The sequence below is a fragment of the Narcine bancroftii genome, chromosome 11 (assembly GCF_036971445.1).
Source record: "Narcine bancroftii isolate sNarBan1 chromosome 11, sNarBan1.hap1, whole genome shotgun sequence".
Taxonomy (NCBI): domain Eukaryota; kingdom Metazoa; phylum Chordata; class Chondrichthyes; order Torpediniformes; family Narcinidae; genus Narcine; species Narcine bancroftii.
The window spans coordinates 87494017-87512762 of record NC_091479.1 but is presented as its reverse complement, the minus strand read 5'-3'; the positions used below and the strand labels follow the sequence as shown (position 1 = coordinate 87512762).

The 18746-nt window shown below is 40.2% G+C and overlaps 1 protein-coding gene across 1 annotated transcript in view; it reads right to left on the bottom strand.

Moving 5' to 3' along the window:
* Positions 1 to 18746, bottom strand: part of cftr (CF transmembrane conductance regulator) — an 85511-nt gene that overhangs the window by 63148 nt on the left and 3617 nt on the right. Inside the window, exons 2-5 of the mRNA XM_069903891.1 lie at positions 15809 to 15919; positions 10047 to 10158; positions 5922 to 6137; positions 4530 to 4619 (exon numbers count right to left, since the gene is read on the bottom strand). Of these exons, the coding sequence (XP_069759992.1) occupies positions 4530 to 4619; positions 5922 to 6137; positions 10047 to 10158; positions 15809 to 15919 (529 nt within the window). The remainder of the gene's footprint in view (positions 1 to 4529; positions 4620 to 5921; positions 6138 to 10046; positions 10159 to 15808; positions 15920 to 18746) is intronic.

Below are 18746 nucleotides of genomic sequence, written 5' to 3'. Positions count from 1 at the left end.
TATCTGACACTTTATCATTGCATACCTCCCTGCCGGATCTATTATTTCCTCTATTTTGATTGGTACATTTTTGTTAACTAGTATGACTACACCTCTAGCTTTTGAATTATAGGATGCTGCCGTTACGTGTCCTACCCAGTCTCTCTTTAATTTGTTATGTTCCGCTTCAGTTAGATGTGTTTCCTGCACAAATGCTATATCTATTTTTCCTTCTTCAATAAATTTAGTAGCCTCTTCCTTTTAATTTGGTTATGTATTCCATTAATGTTTATAGTCATATAGTTCAACATGGCCATCTTATATCTTGCATACATCTCTTTTCCACCTCTTTGCCACCTCCATCCCCTTTTCCCTATTTTCATCTCTTAGTTTTCTCTTATTACACTTAATAAATGACAACACATTTAAAACATAAAGTACCCCCGCAGTTCCCACATCCACTAATACCTTAACCCCAAAAGTCCCCCCCCCTCTCTCTGAGTTGCCTCATATCCCTTGCCGGGGAATCACAACTCCCCTTTTCATTTGGATTGCGATCTTGTTTGCAGCGTCAACTGACTTTGCAGTGACGATTATTCCCCTTCTACCTAGCCCTCCCCAGAAAACACTTTTTTAAAAAAACATATAACAAAGCTCTCTCTTCTTTTTTCCCCCCTTACTCCCTTCCTTCCCTTCTATTTTCCCTCTTTAGTTCTTTACATATACATTGTTTTTATATCTTTATATATACTTTATCGCCTTTCTTCATTCTTGTTACATCTCTTCATCTCTTCTCCTGTCCTGCAAATATTCTGCGAATTCTTGCGCTTTCTCTGGATCCAAGAACAGTCTGTTTTGCTCCCCAGATATAAATATTTAAAGCATGGCTGGATGTCTAAATATGAATTAGTAACCTTTTTTTCCATAAAATCGATTTTGCTGTATTAAACTCCTCCCTCCTCTTTAAGAGTTCAAAACCTGTGTCTGGGTAAAAAAATATTTTTTGACCCTTGTATTCCAATGGTTTTTTTTTTTTTATCTTCTCTAACTTTATTTCTTGCCCGTTCCAGTATATTTTCTCTTGTTGTGTATCTCAAAAATTTTACTAAGATGGATTTTGGTTTTTGATGTGCCTGTGGTTTCGGAGCTAATGCTCTGTGTGCCCTTTCTATTTCCATTTCTTCCTGCATTTCTGTCATTCCCAGGACCTTAGAGATCCATCCTTTTATAAATTCCTTCATGTCTGTGCCTCTTCACTCTCCTTCAGGCTCACTATGTTTATGTTGTTTCGCCTACTATAATTTTCCAACATATCAATTTTCTGAGATAACAACTCTTGTGTCTCTTTAATTTTTTTGTCACTTCCAATTTTTCTCTTAAGTCATTCACTTCCATTTCTACAGCCATTTCCTGCTCTTCCACATTCTCTACTCTTTTCCCTATTTCTGTCATTATCAGTTCTAACCTTTGCATTTTATCTTCTATTCTTTTCATTTTCCTTTTAATTGCATTAAATTCTAATGATAACCATTCTTTTAGTGATCTCATTTATTCTTCAAAAAGACTAACTATATTCTGTTCATCAGTTTTACCTCTATTTCTCTGTGAAGATCTTGGTCTTCTTCCTCTTCTTCTGTGTCTGTATTTGTGTCTTCTCTTCTTTGTGTCTGTGTCTCTTCTGCTTTTCCTGATGAGCTGCTTGTATCTCTTTGTCTGGCCTCTTCTTGTTGGGCCTCTTTTTGCTGGTCCTCCTCTCCTGGGCTGCTCGTCTGTTGTGCTTCCTGATGTTGATCTTCTTGTTGGTCATCCCTCCATCTATGTCCCTCATCTGTTTCATCTCTCCCTCTTCTGCTGCGTTCCTTGTCCTCCAGCAGAGCGCCCTGGTGTCGGACGTCCCTCAGTTGTTCGCTCTGTGACAGCCCGCTCCTCTGCTGAGCCTTCTTCCCGCCGGTGTCCTCTTTCTCCTTAGATTGCGCATTGCGCATGCGCGAGGAGTCACACGTGCGCAGTTGCACACTTTTGTTTGGCTCCGAGAGCCATTTTTGTAGTGCACCGGCTGGTGGGTCGCAGCTCTGCAGGGCAGACACTGACCTTGAGGGCCGGGTGCTCCTCACCACCACAGCGTCCTGTTCCTTCGTGCAGGTAAGGCCGCCTTCTTTCTTCTCCGGCAACTTTTCTACTTTTTTTTCCTTCTTGGAAGCCATCTTCTTTCTCTTCTCTGTATCTTTATCTTCCATTTCCTTTATTTTATTTTTGTTATGCTTTGCTTTTTCCTATTTTCCTGGAGAGGGCTGGTTTTCCCGACCGGCCACTACTCCATCACATGACTCCTCCCAGTAAGGAATTGCTTAAGGTGATTTATGAATGGGAAGGGAAGATTGAGAATCAATCTTTTAGATTGAGAGGAGCTAAAAAATTGTCATTGGCCCATTTCTTTTGGAGTTATGAAATAATGCACTTAATGTCATTTTGGTACAATTAAAATGGTGGCTTTCAAACCTTTTTCTTTCCACCCACATACCACCTTAAGCAATCCCCTAATAATCTCAAAGTACTTATGACATAGGAATTGCTTAAGGTGGTATGTGAGTTTGGGGGGGTGGGGGGGGGATTTGGAAATGACTGTTCTAAAGCAACAGCTATCATCAAGCAGCAATCATCAAGGCTCTGCTCTCTCTGGTACCATCAGGAAAGAGGAGTCGGTGCCACAAGACTCACACCACTAGGTCCAGGAACAGCTGCTACTCCTCCACCATCAGACTCCCCAACAATAAGCTCAATCAGGGACTCATTCAAGGACTCTTACGTTTGCACTTAAAATGTTCTCTGCAGTTCGTGTTTACTTCTTTATATGTTTACATTTCTTTATTTGTTTACATGTGTACATTATGTTGAGTTTTTTTTTGCACTACAAGTAAGTGGTAATTCTGCCTCGAAAAATAATCTCAGGGTTGTATGCGATGTCATGTATGTTCTCTGACAATAAATCAGAATCATAGAATGAAGGGCCCACAGAAAGGAAAATAAGATTATAAATTAATAAAATGGGATGTTGAAAGTTGTGGACATAGATATTTCAAGGTTGTTTCCCATAGTGGGAGAGTCCAGGACAAGAGGGGTAACTTAAGATTAAAGGGCGTCCACTGAGAACAGAGATGTGGAGCAATTTCTTTAGCCAGAGGGTGGTAAATCTGTGGAATTTGTTGCCAGAGATGGTTGTGGAGACCAGGTCATTGGGTGTATTTAAGGAAGAGATTGATAGGTTCTTGATTAGCCAGGGCATCAAAAGTAATCGGGAGAAGGTACCAGGGATTGTAAATCAATTGAGTGTAATTGGTGGCATGGGCTCATGGGGCAAAATGGCCTGTTACCATGCTGAATGACTAATTTAAATTTTTTACAAGATTTTTAATATAGGCCAGGTAGTTGGGCTGAGTGATAAGGATGCATCAGCTTGTGATTAAATGGTGGATTAAATACTCAATGGGCTGAACAGCCTATTCCTGCTCTCATGTCTTATGCATTCTATCCAGAATGGAGAATTTAACATCAGATGCCTGCTACTTTCTGTCGAAATAGACGATAATGTACTTCACATGGGTCTAAATAAGAAAATGTATACCAAACTAGATAGTTTTATTCAAAGAGATACATTTTAATTAGAACATGCAATGAAAAGATACGGATGGATAAGGTATTCTAGCCAGAGATTATGAAACTATAGAGTGAAACACGGAAGTTTGCAGATGCTGTGATTGTAGTAAAAGCAAAAAAGTGCTGGAGGACCTCAGCAGGCCTTGCAGCGTACAGAGGAAGTAAAGATACATAACCAATGTTTTGGACCTGAGCCCTTATATCTTTACCTCCTATGGTCGTTGTGAGATCTGCTGAGTTCCTCCAGTATTTTATGATGGAATTATAATGTTTTATGTTAATCTACAGTAATTTTATTCAATTATTTTAAACTGCTACTTTGTGGTTTACTATTTTAATTGGAGTTTTAAGATGATGGTTTACAGATAATTCAACTGAATAATTAACATGTATATTTCACTGAAAAAAACTTTCAACAATACATTTAGGTTTTGATAAGTACAGGGAACATATGCAGGTACATATTTAATAGTATTAGGGAGATTTGATAAAAGATGTGGCAAAGAATTAGCTGAATAGGAAGTTTCTAATTAATCTTTTTGAATATTTTCGTTTTCATAGACTCGTAAAATTTAAACAAATCATATAATCTTTCTGAACATTTATGTGACATTCAGAGTCTGTATTTATCCTTCTGCCCCACCCTCCACCTCCCTACCCTTATACAACTGAAAGTACAGTCAATTAAATTACATCGATACAAATTCTGGTGGGGTTAAAGACCCCCAGAGAACCCTGTGGGGGGGGGGGGGGTGGTGGAAATCAATAAGGCTAAGTAACAAAGGGCAAGAAATATAAAAAAAAACTTAAATTAAAAAGAAATTTAAAAACTGAAGAAAGACATAGCCTGCATCATGTCCCACTTCCTTGGTCACAACATGGAAAAATGTATCTACCTCATCAAATTTGTTGAGGTTATTGGATAGTAGACTAACAAGTTGTCCAGTGTCAATTTTATCAAGTACTCTGCTTGACATTTTTAAGATCTGTGAGGAAAAGGAAACAAAATTTTAGCAAAGCATATGATGAGTTTCATTTTCAAGTTTAGTATAGAAATTTATGTGAGAAATACTGCTTAATTTAATGTATTTTGAATCTTTAAATACATCTTTTAAGGGTTCATTTAGATGGTACAGGTATGTCAGAACAGCTCTGCTCAATGACATTAGTTTCTACATTAGACTTTAGGTCCTGCCTTCATTGTGAAAGGCAGAAGCTTGAATGTGTATTCCAGACAAAAATGTGAGCTCTCAGGCTACAGCTCTATTAGTTGTGCCCCCTGTTACCATCCACCTGAGTCCCAACTCCTCCAACCTGCCTGTTACCCTGATTAAAATTACATTTGTACAAATGAATGTACAGTAAAATCCCCATTATCTGGTACTTAATCCACCAGAAACTTGAACAACCAGCAAAGAAATAAATGTTAAAAACACAAATAAATAATATTGGGGGGATAGACTATGCGGGGAAGCACTGAGACTTCATTGGACATGTGCAGATTTGCCACAGCAATTATTTTCACTGTCACCACATGCGTGGAGGTGAGTCAGGTTGTCAGTGCAAGGAAGGTGCACCTTGGGCCTGACCAGGTCACTTGCATGGAGGTGAGCCGGATTGTCAGTGTGAGGGAGGTGCGCCGATGGCCTGAACGGGACACTTGTGTGGAGTGAGTTGGGTCATCAGCATGAGGGAGATGTGCCGATGACCTGACCAGGACTTTTGCGTGGAAATGAGTTGGGTCATCAGCTTGGGGAAGGTACACCGAGGGCTTGACCGGGACACCAGTGTGAAGGTGAGTTGGTTTGATCAGAGGTTCTGACCGGGTCACCAGAATGAACAGCCGGTCGATGCCGCTCGTTGCTGGGGTGACTCTCTCAAAGCGTTGCCCTATCCCTGCCTAGTCTTTATCTGTATTAATATTAGGTATATTAGTAAAGCTTTATCTGTAAACTTTGGAGCGGGGTAAATTATGATGGCGGCACAGTTAGCGTAATTATTAGAGTGCCAATGACTGGGGTTTAAATTTGCATTTAAATTTTATGTTACAACAATTATTTGAATAATGTGAACTTTATATAATTAAAGACTACAATACTGTTTTTTCTCAAGCTAATTTACATTTTGCACTGCCGTTTGTCTTTTAAACGGTGTATTCTTAATGCTGGTGCATTAGTTCAGCATCTGAAGACTGAGTCTCAGTCAACCGGAAAATTGGCATATCTGACATCCGTGATTCCTGTAGCTGCTGGAAAAATAGGGATTTTACTTTTATTACCTTAGATTACCTTTTTATAAATTAAACTGAACAACGCGATTCTCATCTGCATTCCCAAGTGTTGGAGACCAAAGACTGCAGGATGGAAAAAGAGGGTCCTCACGATGAATAGGAGACAAAGCCCCATGGCTAGGTAGTATGCTATTTCACGCTCATAGGTATTCTTCACATTATATGATGCTATTATACGGCCAAGACAGAGAGGCTGCACAGCTTTAGTGAATTCCTGTAGAAATCATGAGGAAAAGTTATCAAACAGATGTACACAAGCTAACCATCAACTTATCACATATTCCGGATAAAAAGATGCTGGGATTATAACAGCTTGCATTTAAAAATCAAGTTCTTAATATTCAGCTTTTGTAATTAACAAATTTTATAGATATGATTCTCTCTTAACAGAAAATCAAGGTACAGGTGTGTCTAGGTTGCAAATGACGGGAAAATACAACTTCAAGCAAATTCTCCAATAAATTTTAAAGTATTTTTCATGCTGTTAATAACAATAATAAAATGTCAGTCATGTGGCCTTATTGATATCTTCTACAGCTGTAATATGGCATTTCAACTCTTGTACTCAAAGAGTAAGACAATGAAGACAAGTGCACCAAATGCCTTCCTCACCATCATGTTTCCAAAGGAACTATAAGTGTTTGCATCTCATTAAACCAACGAGAAATTGTTTGGCTCCCTGTGGTTGAACCACTCTGCTACTTCACTGATCAACAGCATCGCGAGTTCAATGGCCAGGGATGGGATAGGTTTCGATTTAATTTTAAATTAAATGGCTGTGATGAGCTGAACACCTATACCTGTTTTGAGAAGGAGAACCCAACAGTGCCTAAGACAATCCCTGCAAAGGCTGAGGACCCTGTGATAGCTGTGTCTGAAGCTGACATCAGAACATCATTCAAGAGGATGAACCCTTCCAAGGTATGTTGAATGTTTATTGGTTTTGGAGGGGGATGGGAAGATAGAGGGAAAAAAAGGGGAGAAAATGCCACTGTGTATATTTAAGAGGGCAATGTTTGTATGTATTTTGGTTGATATGGTTCACAGTGCGAAAAATAAAAAAATTATAAAAAAAAAATAAACCCTTCTAAGGTGTCAGGCCCTGATGGCATACCTAGCAGGTTATTGAAAATTTGTGCCAGCCAACTAGCCGCAGTGTTCATGAACTTTTTAATCTCTCATTGCTGCAGTCAAAGATTCTCATTTGCTTCAAAATGGCATCAATCATCCCATTGCCTTCAAAAGAGCATCAATCATCCAATTGCCCAAGAGGAACTGTGTGAACTTTCCCATTACTATCACCCAGCACTAATATCTACTGTAAGAGATTGGTCATGGCCAGAATTATCATGTATCTAAGCAAAGGACTGGACCTAGTGCAATTTGCCTCGCGTCACAATTGCCCCACAGCAGACGCATTATCTCCACTCAGCTCTGGATCACTTTGAAAACAACAACTCATACATATGGTTGATCTTCATAGACTACAGCTCAGCCTTCAATACCATTATTCCCTCAGTGCTGGTCAACAACCTCCAAACTCTGGGCCTCTACAACTAGATCATTGACTTCTTCATCGGAAGACTACAGTTAGTACAAACTGCAAGCAACATCTCCTCCTCACTGACTATCAACACAGGCGTACCTTAAGGATGCGTGCTTATCCCACTGCACTACTCAATATAAACCCATTAATGTGTAGCCAGGCACAATTCCAATGCCATCTACAAATTTGCTGATGACCCCACAGTTGTCAGCAGAATCACAAACAGCAATGAGGAAGTGTCCAGGAGGGAGATGGATCTCACCAACAACCTTGGGCTCAATGTCATCAAAACCAAGGAGATGATTGTGGACTTCATGAGGAAGTCAGAAGATCATGACCTAGACCTTATTGAGCCCTCAGTGGTGGAGAGGGTCCAGAACTTCAAATTTCTTGGATGTTGACCTCATCTCCTAGGATCTGTTCTGGAGCCTCCATGTTGATACAGGAGGGAGATAGATTAGCTCAATGAATGCTGTAACACCAATAACCTTGCACTCAATGTTAGCAAAACCAAGGAGATGATTGTGGACTTCATGAGGAAGTCAGAAGATCATGACCTAGACCTTATTGAGCCCTCAGTCGTGGAGAGGATCCAGAACTTCAAATTTCTTGGATGTTGACCTCATCTCCTAGGATCTGTTCTGGAGCCTCCATGTTGACGCAATCACAAAGAAGGCTCGCCAGAGGCTATATTTTTGTGAGGTGTTTGAGGAGATTTGGTATGCCACTGAAGACTCTTGAAAACTTCTACAGGTGTACTGTGAAGAACACACTGGCTGATTGCATCTCCAATGCTCAGGACAACATCTCCCAGAGTGTTGTAACTAGGCATGCGACATCACGGGCACCAGACTTCACTCCATCAAAGATATCTACAAGAGGCAGTGTCTTAAGGAAGCAGCCTCTCACCTCAAGGACCCCCACCACCCAGGCCATGCCCTCTTCACTCGGCTAACATGAGGAGCCTGGTGAGTACTCAGCAGCACAAGGACAGCCTCTTCCCCACTGCTATCAGACCCCTGAAAGATCAATGACACTGCCTTTTTGTAACCATTTTTATTTATTTTTGTCAGGTGGTTTTATGGGTGACACAGTTGGTGTAGCAGTTAGCACAATGCCTTTACAGCGCCAGCTATCAGGACTGGGGTTCGAATCCCGCGCTTTCTGTAAGGAGTTTGCATGTACGCCCCGTGTCCACCTTTTGAAATGTACTGAGGGTATAGGTTCATTGGGTTCAAATTTAAGCATTTATATATGAATGTTTGCACTGTGATTGCTGCAACAGAACAACAAATTTTGTGACTTGTAACCCAACAGGACAATAAATTCTGATTCTGAATCTGACCACTGCTTTGAAAGCATTCGTCTGATGCGTCTGCCAAAGTTATGTAGCCTCCAGCATGTGAAGACTGTGATGAAGTATGTGGAAAGTGTGTGACGAGCATTTGAATGTTAGGTTTGGGTTCTGGTAAACAGCAATTGTTGGTAATTGAGTGATGAAGCAGTTTGGACCAACATTCAGAGGTGCAATGTCCAGCGATCTTAAAGATTCAAGATGCCTTTTATTGTCACCGCGCAGTCTCCCATTCGAACCATTGACAAGCCAAGCTCCCGATGCAAACCTCCAATACAATCATGAAGCCTTCAGCACCTGAGGCCCTTCAAGAGGCCCTTCTTGCCCTCAGTACTCTCCTGAATTCTAGTTCTGTTACCTGGTTCCCCTTGAACAGCCCACAGACTAGTGCGAATCCTTTGACTGCAAGACACCAGCAGCCTGTAGCCCGTGTGGGTCCTTCAGCTGCTGTGCGCCTCACTGGTTTGCTGCCAAAGCCACATTCCTTCAGGGTCGTCTCTTAGGCTTTTCTTTCTGCGGGGGTACTTCCCACCACCGGTGACCTGTGCTGATCCGCTGTTCCCCCAAAATCTGCAACATCTCATAGTATGCTGCCCAACACAGGTACCACTATCCTGGGAACAAACCTCCCTGGTTGCGGGACGTCGAAAAATTACCATCAGCTCCTCAGACAGGTTGTTAGAGGGTGGTTAAAGCTTGTATAAAGTAATTGGATCACAACTGAACCTGTTGGAGTAGTCCTGTGTCTTGGCTCCCAGTGATGCTAATGCTGCAGGTGGGGGGGGGGGGCACAATAACTCATTTGGGGGGGGGGCATGGCCCACAAATGCCCTCCATGATGCCAAGCCTGCAGATCTACCTATCCAAAAGGTGCTAGATATCAGAGGTTTTACTGTATCTGGAAACACAATTTAACATGTAGTTGCTACTCATTGTGCATCACAGGTTAAATTATTAAGGTAAATAAAATGGTAATTAACCTTGGACGTGATGTGGTGGGTCTTTGTACTCCTATTCCTTGTGTTCTGGCACAAGCATCTACCTGAAGCTGCATGTACATCTATTGAATACTAGCTTGCTTGCTCGGTTTCCACAATCGCCTCTTTGAAATGATAGGATAATTAAGATAATTTATTCACGTCACAAAATAGATTTGCTGCAACACCCAAAAAATTAACACTTCATTGGTCAACTCATAAAAACTGTACCAAATAAAATCTCACCACAAAGTACAGCAGAATTCCATAAAATAAAAATCTCCTGAAAAAGCATCGACGAAGTGCATTGACGAGTTTGGGGCTTTTCTTTGCAGTTGCTAACTCTCTGTCCCATTCTCTGCGAAAGAAGAAGGAAAAAACAAATCCATTTCGTCACATGTAAATATTCTTAAAGGAACAGTAAACATCTCTGGAATATTTTGTTTCACTTCAGCATAGCCAAGGAGATTTGGCAAAGCTAGCCAATTAGATTTTTTTTTTAAATTCTGGGGGAGATAATGAAAATCTAACTTTGGTAAACATTATAACTGAATGAAAGTTCACATTCCAAATGAGCCACATTTTTGGCAGACTAACCCCCCTCCCCCCCCCACCATACATCACACTGTAGAGGTTTCATTATTTAAAAGGTCATGTTACATGCTTGGTTACAGTTCTACTGAGAGTTTCAAGGGTACCAGCACAAATAACAACCAAATGAAAGTGGTTGGAATTTTCCCAGAGACTTGGAAGGAACTAATGAAACCAGAACCTAGATTATTAGAGAACAAGTAAATCTTCACAGAAACGTTGACTCCATTAATGTAAAGCCTTTGTGGTTAATATTAGGAGAAGTTATTGAAGTTATGAAATAGAAATTATTTTTTCTTCCTAAATGAAAAATGGATAGCATTACATTGGACATCAGTGGATTTGGATCCAAATGGAAGCAAATTTAGGGAGAGAAGGAACATGGAAAGCTTATACGATTTTGTTCTTATGACCACAGATCATTGGTTCTCAATCTTTTTCTTTCCACTCACATACTACCTATGCCATTGGTGCTCTGTGGTTTGTAAGGGATTACTTAAGGTGGTTTGTGAGTGGGGGAAAAAAAGCTTGAGAAACACTGACATAGGTGAATTTGCTATCGTGCCTTTCGACACACTTAACTGAATGGTTCAATGGGTCCATCTGAAAATCAATGACACAGTGTAAATATCATTAATATGTTTAAGCATCTTGGGTTGTTATAACATGTTTTGATACTATAATAAAACCCCTGGTATCTGGAATTCAAGCAACCAGCAGCCTCAAGGAAAATAAATTAAAAAAATTAAAATCGGTAAGAATAAAATAATAGGTAAAAATAAGTAAACTAAAAATTGTAAATGTTCTCTAAATTAACACATAAGCCTTTGGTGAATATTCAGCCAGCAGAGTGCCTTGGTCATGCTTTGCTTGTAGCAGCTGTTTGAATAAAGTTCAGTGTAACAGCAATGGCGTCGTCCAGGATGAAGAGCTGGTTGATGTCACTTGCTGTTAGGGGTTTCTCTTAAAGTGCCTCTTTTTCCCTGGTTAGTAAGAGTCACCCAGTCAGAGGCTTTATCTGTAAATTTGGGGAAGGGGGAGGTTAATTATAATGTTATTACTCATCCTTCGGGCAGCTCTGGGGAGAGGGAGAAACCTGCAGATGCAGCGATGGTTAAATGTTTTCAAAGACTGTAACTGCAAATAAAGTCAAATTCTTTAAAGTTTATATATTCATGCAAGTGAAGTTTGTTCAGTTAAGTACAGGATAGTGTTTCTGTCTTTTATCTCTTAAGCTGTTTATTCTTTATGCAGGCATATTAGTTAGGCATTGTAAGTCTCAAGCAACTGGAAAATACACTTATCTGACATCTACCAATTCCCATAGGTGCTGGATACTGGGAGTTTTATTTTACATTTCCCTTTAAGTATACCATCCCCTCTTTAAGACCATGTGCAGTACCCTAGGTATGGCAGTGAAGAAAGCAGTTATTGTTTCACAGTGCGCTCAGCAGTAAGTCTGTATAATTATCACAAATGGTTGCAGTTTACACTGGAGATGAGGATGAAAGACCTGAGAATGCAACTGCTGCTATTCTAAACATTTTATGTGTGTGAGTTTACCCAAACTTAACATTCAGCATTGAATTTTAATAGGATCGCTTGCATCTGAGACAACCTGCCATATAACCCCACAGTTACTAGGTAATATTCAGTTCTCACATCATCTAAATGTGTGCAGGTCAAATACGACGGGCCCAGAGGACCCCAAAGCCCAGCAACATAGAAATTCACCAAGACAAATGGTTACTTAAACAAAAGTTGCTTTTAATCATCTTTAAACTTGAAAACAGGATCAAACTCTAACTTATTACTATTAACTTAACCCCCTTCTCATTCTAAGTGCACGTATGCGTAATGTGTGTGTAAATTCAGAAAAGTTTTTTGATTCACAGTCCAATCTCACTTCTTATTCCTCCAAGTTCACTTGCATCAGGCAATTCTTACATTGTGCACATAATTTAACATTTATGGATCTTTACCAGGCTTTGGTGCTTGAAAAGGTAAATGGTTACTGCTCAGGAAGGTTTTTGTTGGTTTTCAGAGAGAGATTTGTTGCTCATTGGACACAAACTAATTCCTTCCGATCAGCTACTTCAGTGTCTTGTCGAAGAAACTTGCCTCATCAGGGTTTTCCAGACGATAGCCTCTTTCTTTCAGGTCACCGCAGAGTTCCTTTTTTGCTTCCCTTATCCCAGTTGAAACATTATACAGTCAGCCATCTCCTATTGTGTGGACCACAAAGGCTTTGAACAGACTGAACTAAGAATTCACAACCCATCTTCAAAATGGGGTTTTCCACAAGCTTGCCAGCTTGTCATGTTCGAGTCCCAGCTGCTGAACTGTAGAACTAAATTTTCTCTCTCGCACACACACACACACAAATATTCTCAAATATTCACGTGCAACAAATGGTAACACAGGAAAAAATAAACACCTGTTCACTTTTTGTTCCAAACCAGCAATGCTGAAGACAAGCAAATCTCAAAACTATGTAATTGTCATAAGTAGCCCTACAAAGTAGATTGATCTGCTAAATGAAAGCATTGTAAATCATGTGGAAAAATGAACATTTCTGCTAAAATTTGTCATTCAGCAAACTCTGAGTTAGAGTATGTACGCAGATTGAAGACAATGCAAAGATATACAAAATCTAGGTACTCATTTGTACTTCATTAAACTACTTGGAGCTCAGATCCACACATTTACAATTTGCACATCTGTCAACATGATGTGAACAAACTTTCAACAGTCTTTCTTTTGGTTCTCTCTAACTCAGCAACAAGCATTACAACAGTGACTAGTTGACCAGAAAAATCAGCTGAATTTTTCTCTGCTCTAATGCCTAAATCAATAAGGCCAAAATATCAAAGGGAATTGAGCTGTATTCTGCATCCTAATGCCAGCTAATTTCCAAGCTAGGTCAATAATTTGTGCTCTTTTACCAATTTTAACCAAATTTAGATAACGATCTCTTGTAAAGGATATGTTCATGTCTTCTGAAAATCCACCCAATTTAAACCTACATTTCTTTTTCCATTATTTTTAGTTACCTTGTGACATTCTTAAGTCATGAATGATGGCTCTCAATTGTGTTTAGTGATTATATTTTAAATTATATATCCCAGTAATTTCCTGATAACAGATGTGAAGTTACTGGTCAACAAGTCTCTAGATTTTCATCTCATTTTATGTAGTCGTGGGATTCAAGCAATGTCCAAATCAAGGAAACTTCGGTAGATAATAGAGCATCCAATTCTATTTCTACCCACATTCTTAGCTTGGGAGTAAAATTATGTCTGATATCTGACTGTAGTTTCTTCATCATTTATGTCAACTTTGGTGAGTTTCCATTCCTAATTTAATATTCATTTAATTAGGCTGTCAAGCATCCTCTTCTCTTTCTCCACTCTACTTACGGACTCAAGACTAATTGATCAGCATATTTCAGGCACATGAAATATTATAGCAATTTATTAACTTTGTGCAGCTTTAATTTATTGACGTTCTTTCATTCAGCAGTACATACTTGAAGTTGAACATGTGCTGTATGCAATTTCAAGACAATTCGTTACAGTTGAGAGTAAAGCATGCACAGCAAACACCCAGAATCCTGATAGATGCAGCTGGTGAGCAATGATCCTCAATGCAAGCATGATATAATGTGTAAAATTTGTCATGTTTGTGACAAGTAGTTGGCCTCATCAGCAACAACTGCACCTCAAAAACTCTGTAGTTGAGTGGATGCAGCCTTGTGCCCCACATCTTAGTGCTGATCTTCCTCAGCATTCACCCCAGCCCATCCAACACAAGCTCCAGCAGGCAACTGAGCCATAGATGACCCATTATTGCAATGGAGGGGGTGGGGAGAGGCTTCACACCTGGATCCAGCAGAGCAGCGTAGAGCCCCAGAGGATGTACTTTTTAAACTTTGGGGATTACGCCTTGTAGGGTGTTTGGACTGAAGAATCAAGAACTTGTACTGTAGTGATAGAGTTGTTTAGCACAAGAACAGATGATCTTTTTGCCCATCTGGTCTAATCCCATTTTCCCTTATTAGGTCTAAATCCTTAACCGCCTTGCCCATTGAGCTGTTGGCAAAATAAATCTTAAAACACAGTGATTGTATCTGACTCCATTTTCTCCTCTGGCAGTAAGTTCTAGATTGCAACCACTCTAAATAAAAAAAACTTGTGTCTTTAAATCTTCATTACATCTTATTCCTCTCACAAGCTCTCAAGATCACTCTGTGCAATATTCCACGATAACTAAAGTCCACCAATCCGGGCAAGATCTTGGTGAGTCTTTTCTCCACTTTAATCAATGCAACCACATCCTAAAAGTTCTTCAATGCCACTACATGCGATATGAAACCGAGAAGTGGAGGTTCAGGAAATGCGCCAAGAGCCGCTACAAGCTCGCTACCTGCTGAGCAAAGGTTAACAACTCCCCTGCCCTCTTCCCTCACTTGCAATGAAAAGTCTTTTAATATTTGCAACTGCCCTCACACAATGTTCTCTCCTTTCACATTCACGTTTCCTTTCCCTCCCAAAATACTAGGCAAGGAAGATTAAGGTATAAAATGAGAAAACATAAAAAGTACGAAAAAACATTAGATACTTGAGCTAACTGTTTAAGGTGACTTGGTTACTGTCAAGAACAGCTGGAAATTGATGAATCATAGTTTGAAAAATGGAAAAAAGAAGAAATTGCAGGTTTTACAAAATGACAGGTCTTTCATATTTGTGTCTGGATTCCAAAAGACACAAATATGATCACTTTCCTGTTCACAATCCTGTCTTCTCTGAAACTGTGCAAGTGAACTCATGAAACAATGCTCTGTTATACTAATTTTAGGCAAACTATTTCATTTCTGTACTTTTATTTCAGACACAAATTCTGCTTTTTACAATTTAACAAATATAGTTAAATTGACTAAAAATGTGATTGTAATTTGTACCATTTCTACATTTGTACCATTTCTACAACTACTTATGCATTTTATGACAGTAAACCATTATTGAATCTTCTAAATTCACGATGAATATAGGTTTAATTACTGAATACGGGGCATAGCTGGGCACTGGCAGCACCTACTGCATGTGTTGACTGATGCATCGTGTTGAATGTATGTCTGAAAACCTATGGGGCAGGTTGGTTTTTTGATGGAATAATCATGTCAATTCCCTGGACTACATATCGTGAATCTGAATCATATTTGTATTGAAAATTCCTGACAAGAAACAACTCAATTGTGGCAACTAGCAGTCTCCAGAAGCAGCCAGTGTGCAACCGAGAATGCCACATTCGAGCGATAACAGCGTTAATTCATTTGCATGGTTAACGTGGGTGATGATCAGTATCCACTGCTACGTTATATATTATTTTAAAATATTTTATTGACAGTGACATTGTACCTTTCTAGCAACTCTGAGAGTTCATCTGCAGAGTCAGATGAAGGAATCTGATAGATATCTGACAGTTCCAGCTTCTGTTTATAACCTTTTCTTAAAATGTGTCTTGGCCATCTGAGGAATACAAACAAAAAATAAAATTATAGCAAATAATAACACCAATTAAAGTCAAAATGTACAAATTTTCTTAAATCACGATATTTAAAAAAAATTGCCTTCTATTCAGCCAGTTTAATCAGCAAATTCAACTTCCTTTATTTATTAATTTTAAGCACGTGGATGCCATTGGTCAGATAATAACATATTATCATTTTCTGAATGGCCCAGTCCATTGATTGGTTTCTTTTCTTTGGCTTGGCTTCGCGGACGAAGATTTATGGAGGGGGTAAAAGTCCACGTCAGCTGCAGGCTCGTTGGTGGCTGACAAGTCCAATGCGGGACAGGCAGACACGGTTGCAGCGGCTGCAGGGGAAAATTGGTGGGTTGGGGTTGGGTGTTGGGTTTTTCCTCCTTTGCCTTTTGTCAGTGAGGTGGGCTCTGCGGTCTTCTTCAAAGGAGGTTGCTGCCCGCCCAACTGTGAGGCGCCAAGATGCACGGTTTGAGGCGAGATCAGCCCACTGGCGGTGGTCAATGTGGCAGGCACCAAGAGATTTCTTTAGGCAGTCCTTGTACCTTTTCTTTGGTGCACCTCTGTCACGGTGAGAGCTCGCCATATAACTTAGGTCAACTCAAAAGGCAGTTAGGAGTCAACCAAATTAGTGGATATAAAATCAAATATAAATCTAGATCAGTTGGGTATTTCAGATTTACTTCCTTGAAGGCCAGTAAAATGAGATTGATTTTAAACTATCCAATACAAATGATATTAATTTTCTTACAATACCAGTGAACTTGTGTCTTTTGTCAATGGTCCAGACCTCTGGATACAAACCTAACAAAAATACAACCATATCTCAACTTTAGCCTCAGCAAACAAGTTTATTGGCTCCAAAAGTATGTAATAATTTTCATATTGGGTATGATTGAACTATTTACACTGCTACTTCCTGAAGCCTAAATCCCAAGTATAAACCAACACAATTCCTGATAACTTCACAGACAACTGTGCAACACAAGGCACATACGGCAAAGGATCAAGACTATAACAGATCATAATTCAACCTTGTGAGTTAAAGTTAACAAAGGCTTCTTTCCGGACAGACTGAACATCTATGCCTAGTTTAATGAGAAGAACAGGATGATGCCAAAGAAAGCTTCATGTCACCCTGATGTCCCTCACTACATAGCCACAGCTGAGGTGAAGAGAACCCAATCTAAGGTGAACCCACACAAGGCAGCGGAGCCACACAACATAACTGGTGGGGTACTGAAGAATTGTGCAATCCACAGATACCTTCAATATCTCACTGAAGCAGTCCATCATCCCCGCAAGTTTCAAGGCAGCCACCATCATCCCGTTACCCAAGAGCGCAACAATAATAGGCCTCAATGTCTACTCCCCTATGCATCAAAGCACATTCCCAGCGATGCTGGACCCATTTCAATTCACCTATTGATGATGCTATAGCCTCGTCCCTCCACCCTGTCCTGATCCATCTAGAGAACGATACTTCATACACCAGGCTTTAGCTAAGCATTTTATACGATCATTCCCCAGAGGCTGGTGGAAGAACTGTCCTTGCTGGGACCCAACACTCCTCTGTAACTGGATTCTGGACTTCATAATAGAAAGACCACAGTATCTCTGGGTTGGTAGCAGAATGTCAAACACTGTCACACTGAGCACTGGCGCACCTCAGGGCTGTGTGTTCAGCCCACTCCTGTTCATGTTAATGACCCACGATTGCATTGTCAGATCCAGTTCCACAGTGTCATAAATTTGAGTCTGACACAACAGTAGTTGGCTTCATAACCAACAATGCACTACAGAGAAGAGGTGGAAAATCTCGTGAAATGATGTGAGAATAACAACCTAGGTCTCAACGTGGATAAGACGAAGAAGATGATCAGGAACTTCAGGAAGACCTGGGATGAGCACCCTCAACTACACATTAACAAATGGAGTTGAGAGAGTAAAGAGCTCAAGTTCCTTGGAGTCCACCTATCGTGGACTCACAACATCTCCCCGCTTGCCAGGAAGGGGTAACAGCGACTGCACTTCCAGAGATGACTGAAGTGGGTAAGGCTACTGGCCACCATCACGTCAACCTTCCACATGAGCTCTATTAAGAGCACCCTGGCTGGCTGCAATGCAGCATGGTTTGGTTGCTGCAGAGAAATGGATCAGAGGTCAACTCATAGGACCAGAGTGGCACAGAGGATCTCTGGAGCCTCCCTTAAACCCAATGATGTGATTTACTGGAGTTGTTGCCTGAAGAGGGTACACAAAATCATTGAGGACCCCTTCCACCCCACACATAGCATCTTACAGCTGCTCCTGTTGGGAAAAAAGTACAGGAGTATTAGAGCCAACATCACCAGGCTGAGAAACTGCTTCTTCCCATGGGCAGTGAGAATGCTGAACAGCCAAAGGATCTGCTCACACTAACTATCCAAAACTCTCATATGTAAAAAAACAATATTGATTTATTTTATACATATGAATACTTGTCCTGCATATGTATGGCTTGTCTGTAAGGATGTGTGTTATGTCTGGTTGTGTGTCTCCGTATTTTGCACTGAGGTCCGGAGAATGCCCTTTTGGCTGGTTGTACTTGTATAATCAGATGATAAATAAATTTGACTTGACTAACACAGATCCATTAGAAAGCACAAAAACAGAAGAAAACCGGAACAGGAGTACGCCACTTGGCCTTCTATCACAGTAAATAATCCATTTCCTCCCATTGTTTCTCTTGAGTTTGAGTTACTTATGGGTAAAACGAAGTTAGATTTCAGATGTAAAAGAACAAATTGAGGGAGGAACTGTGCATCTGTGGAG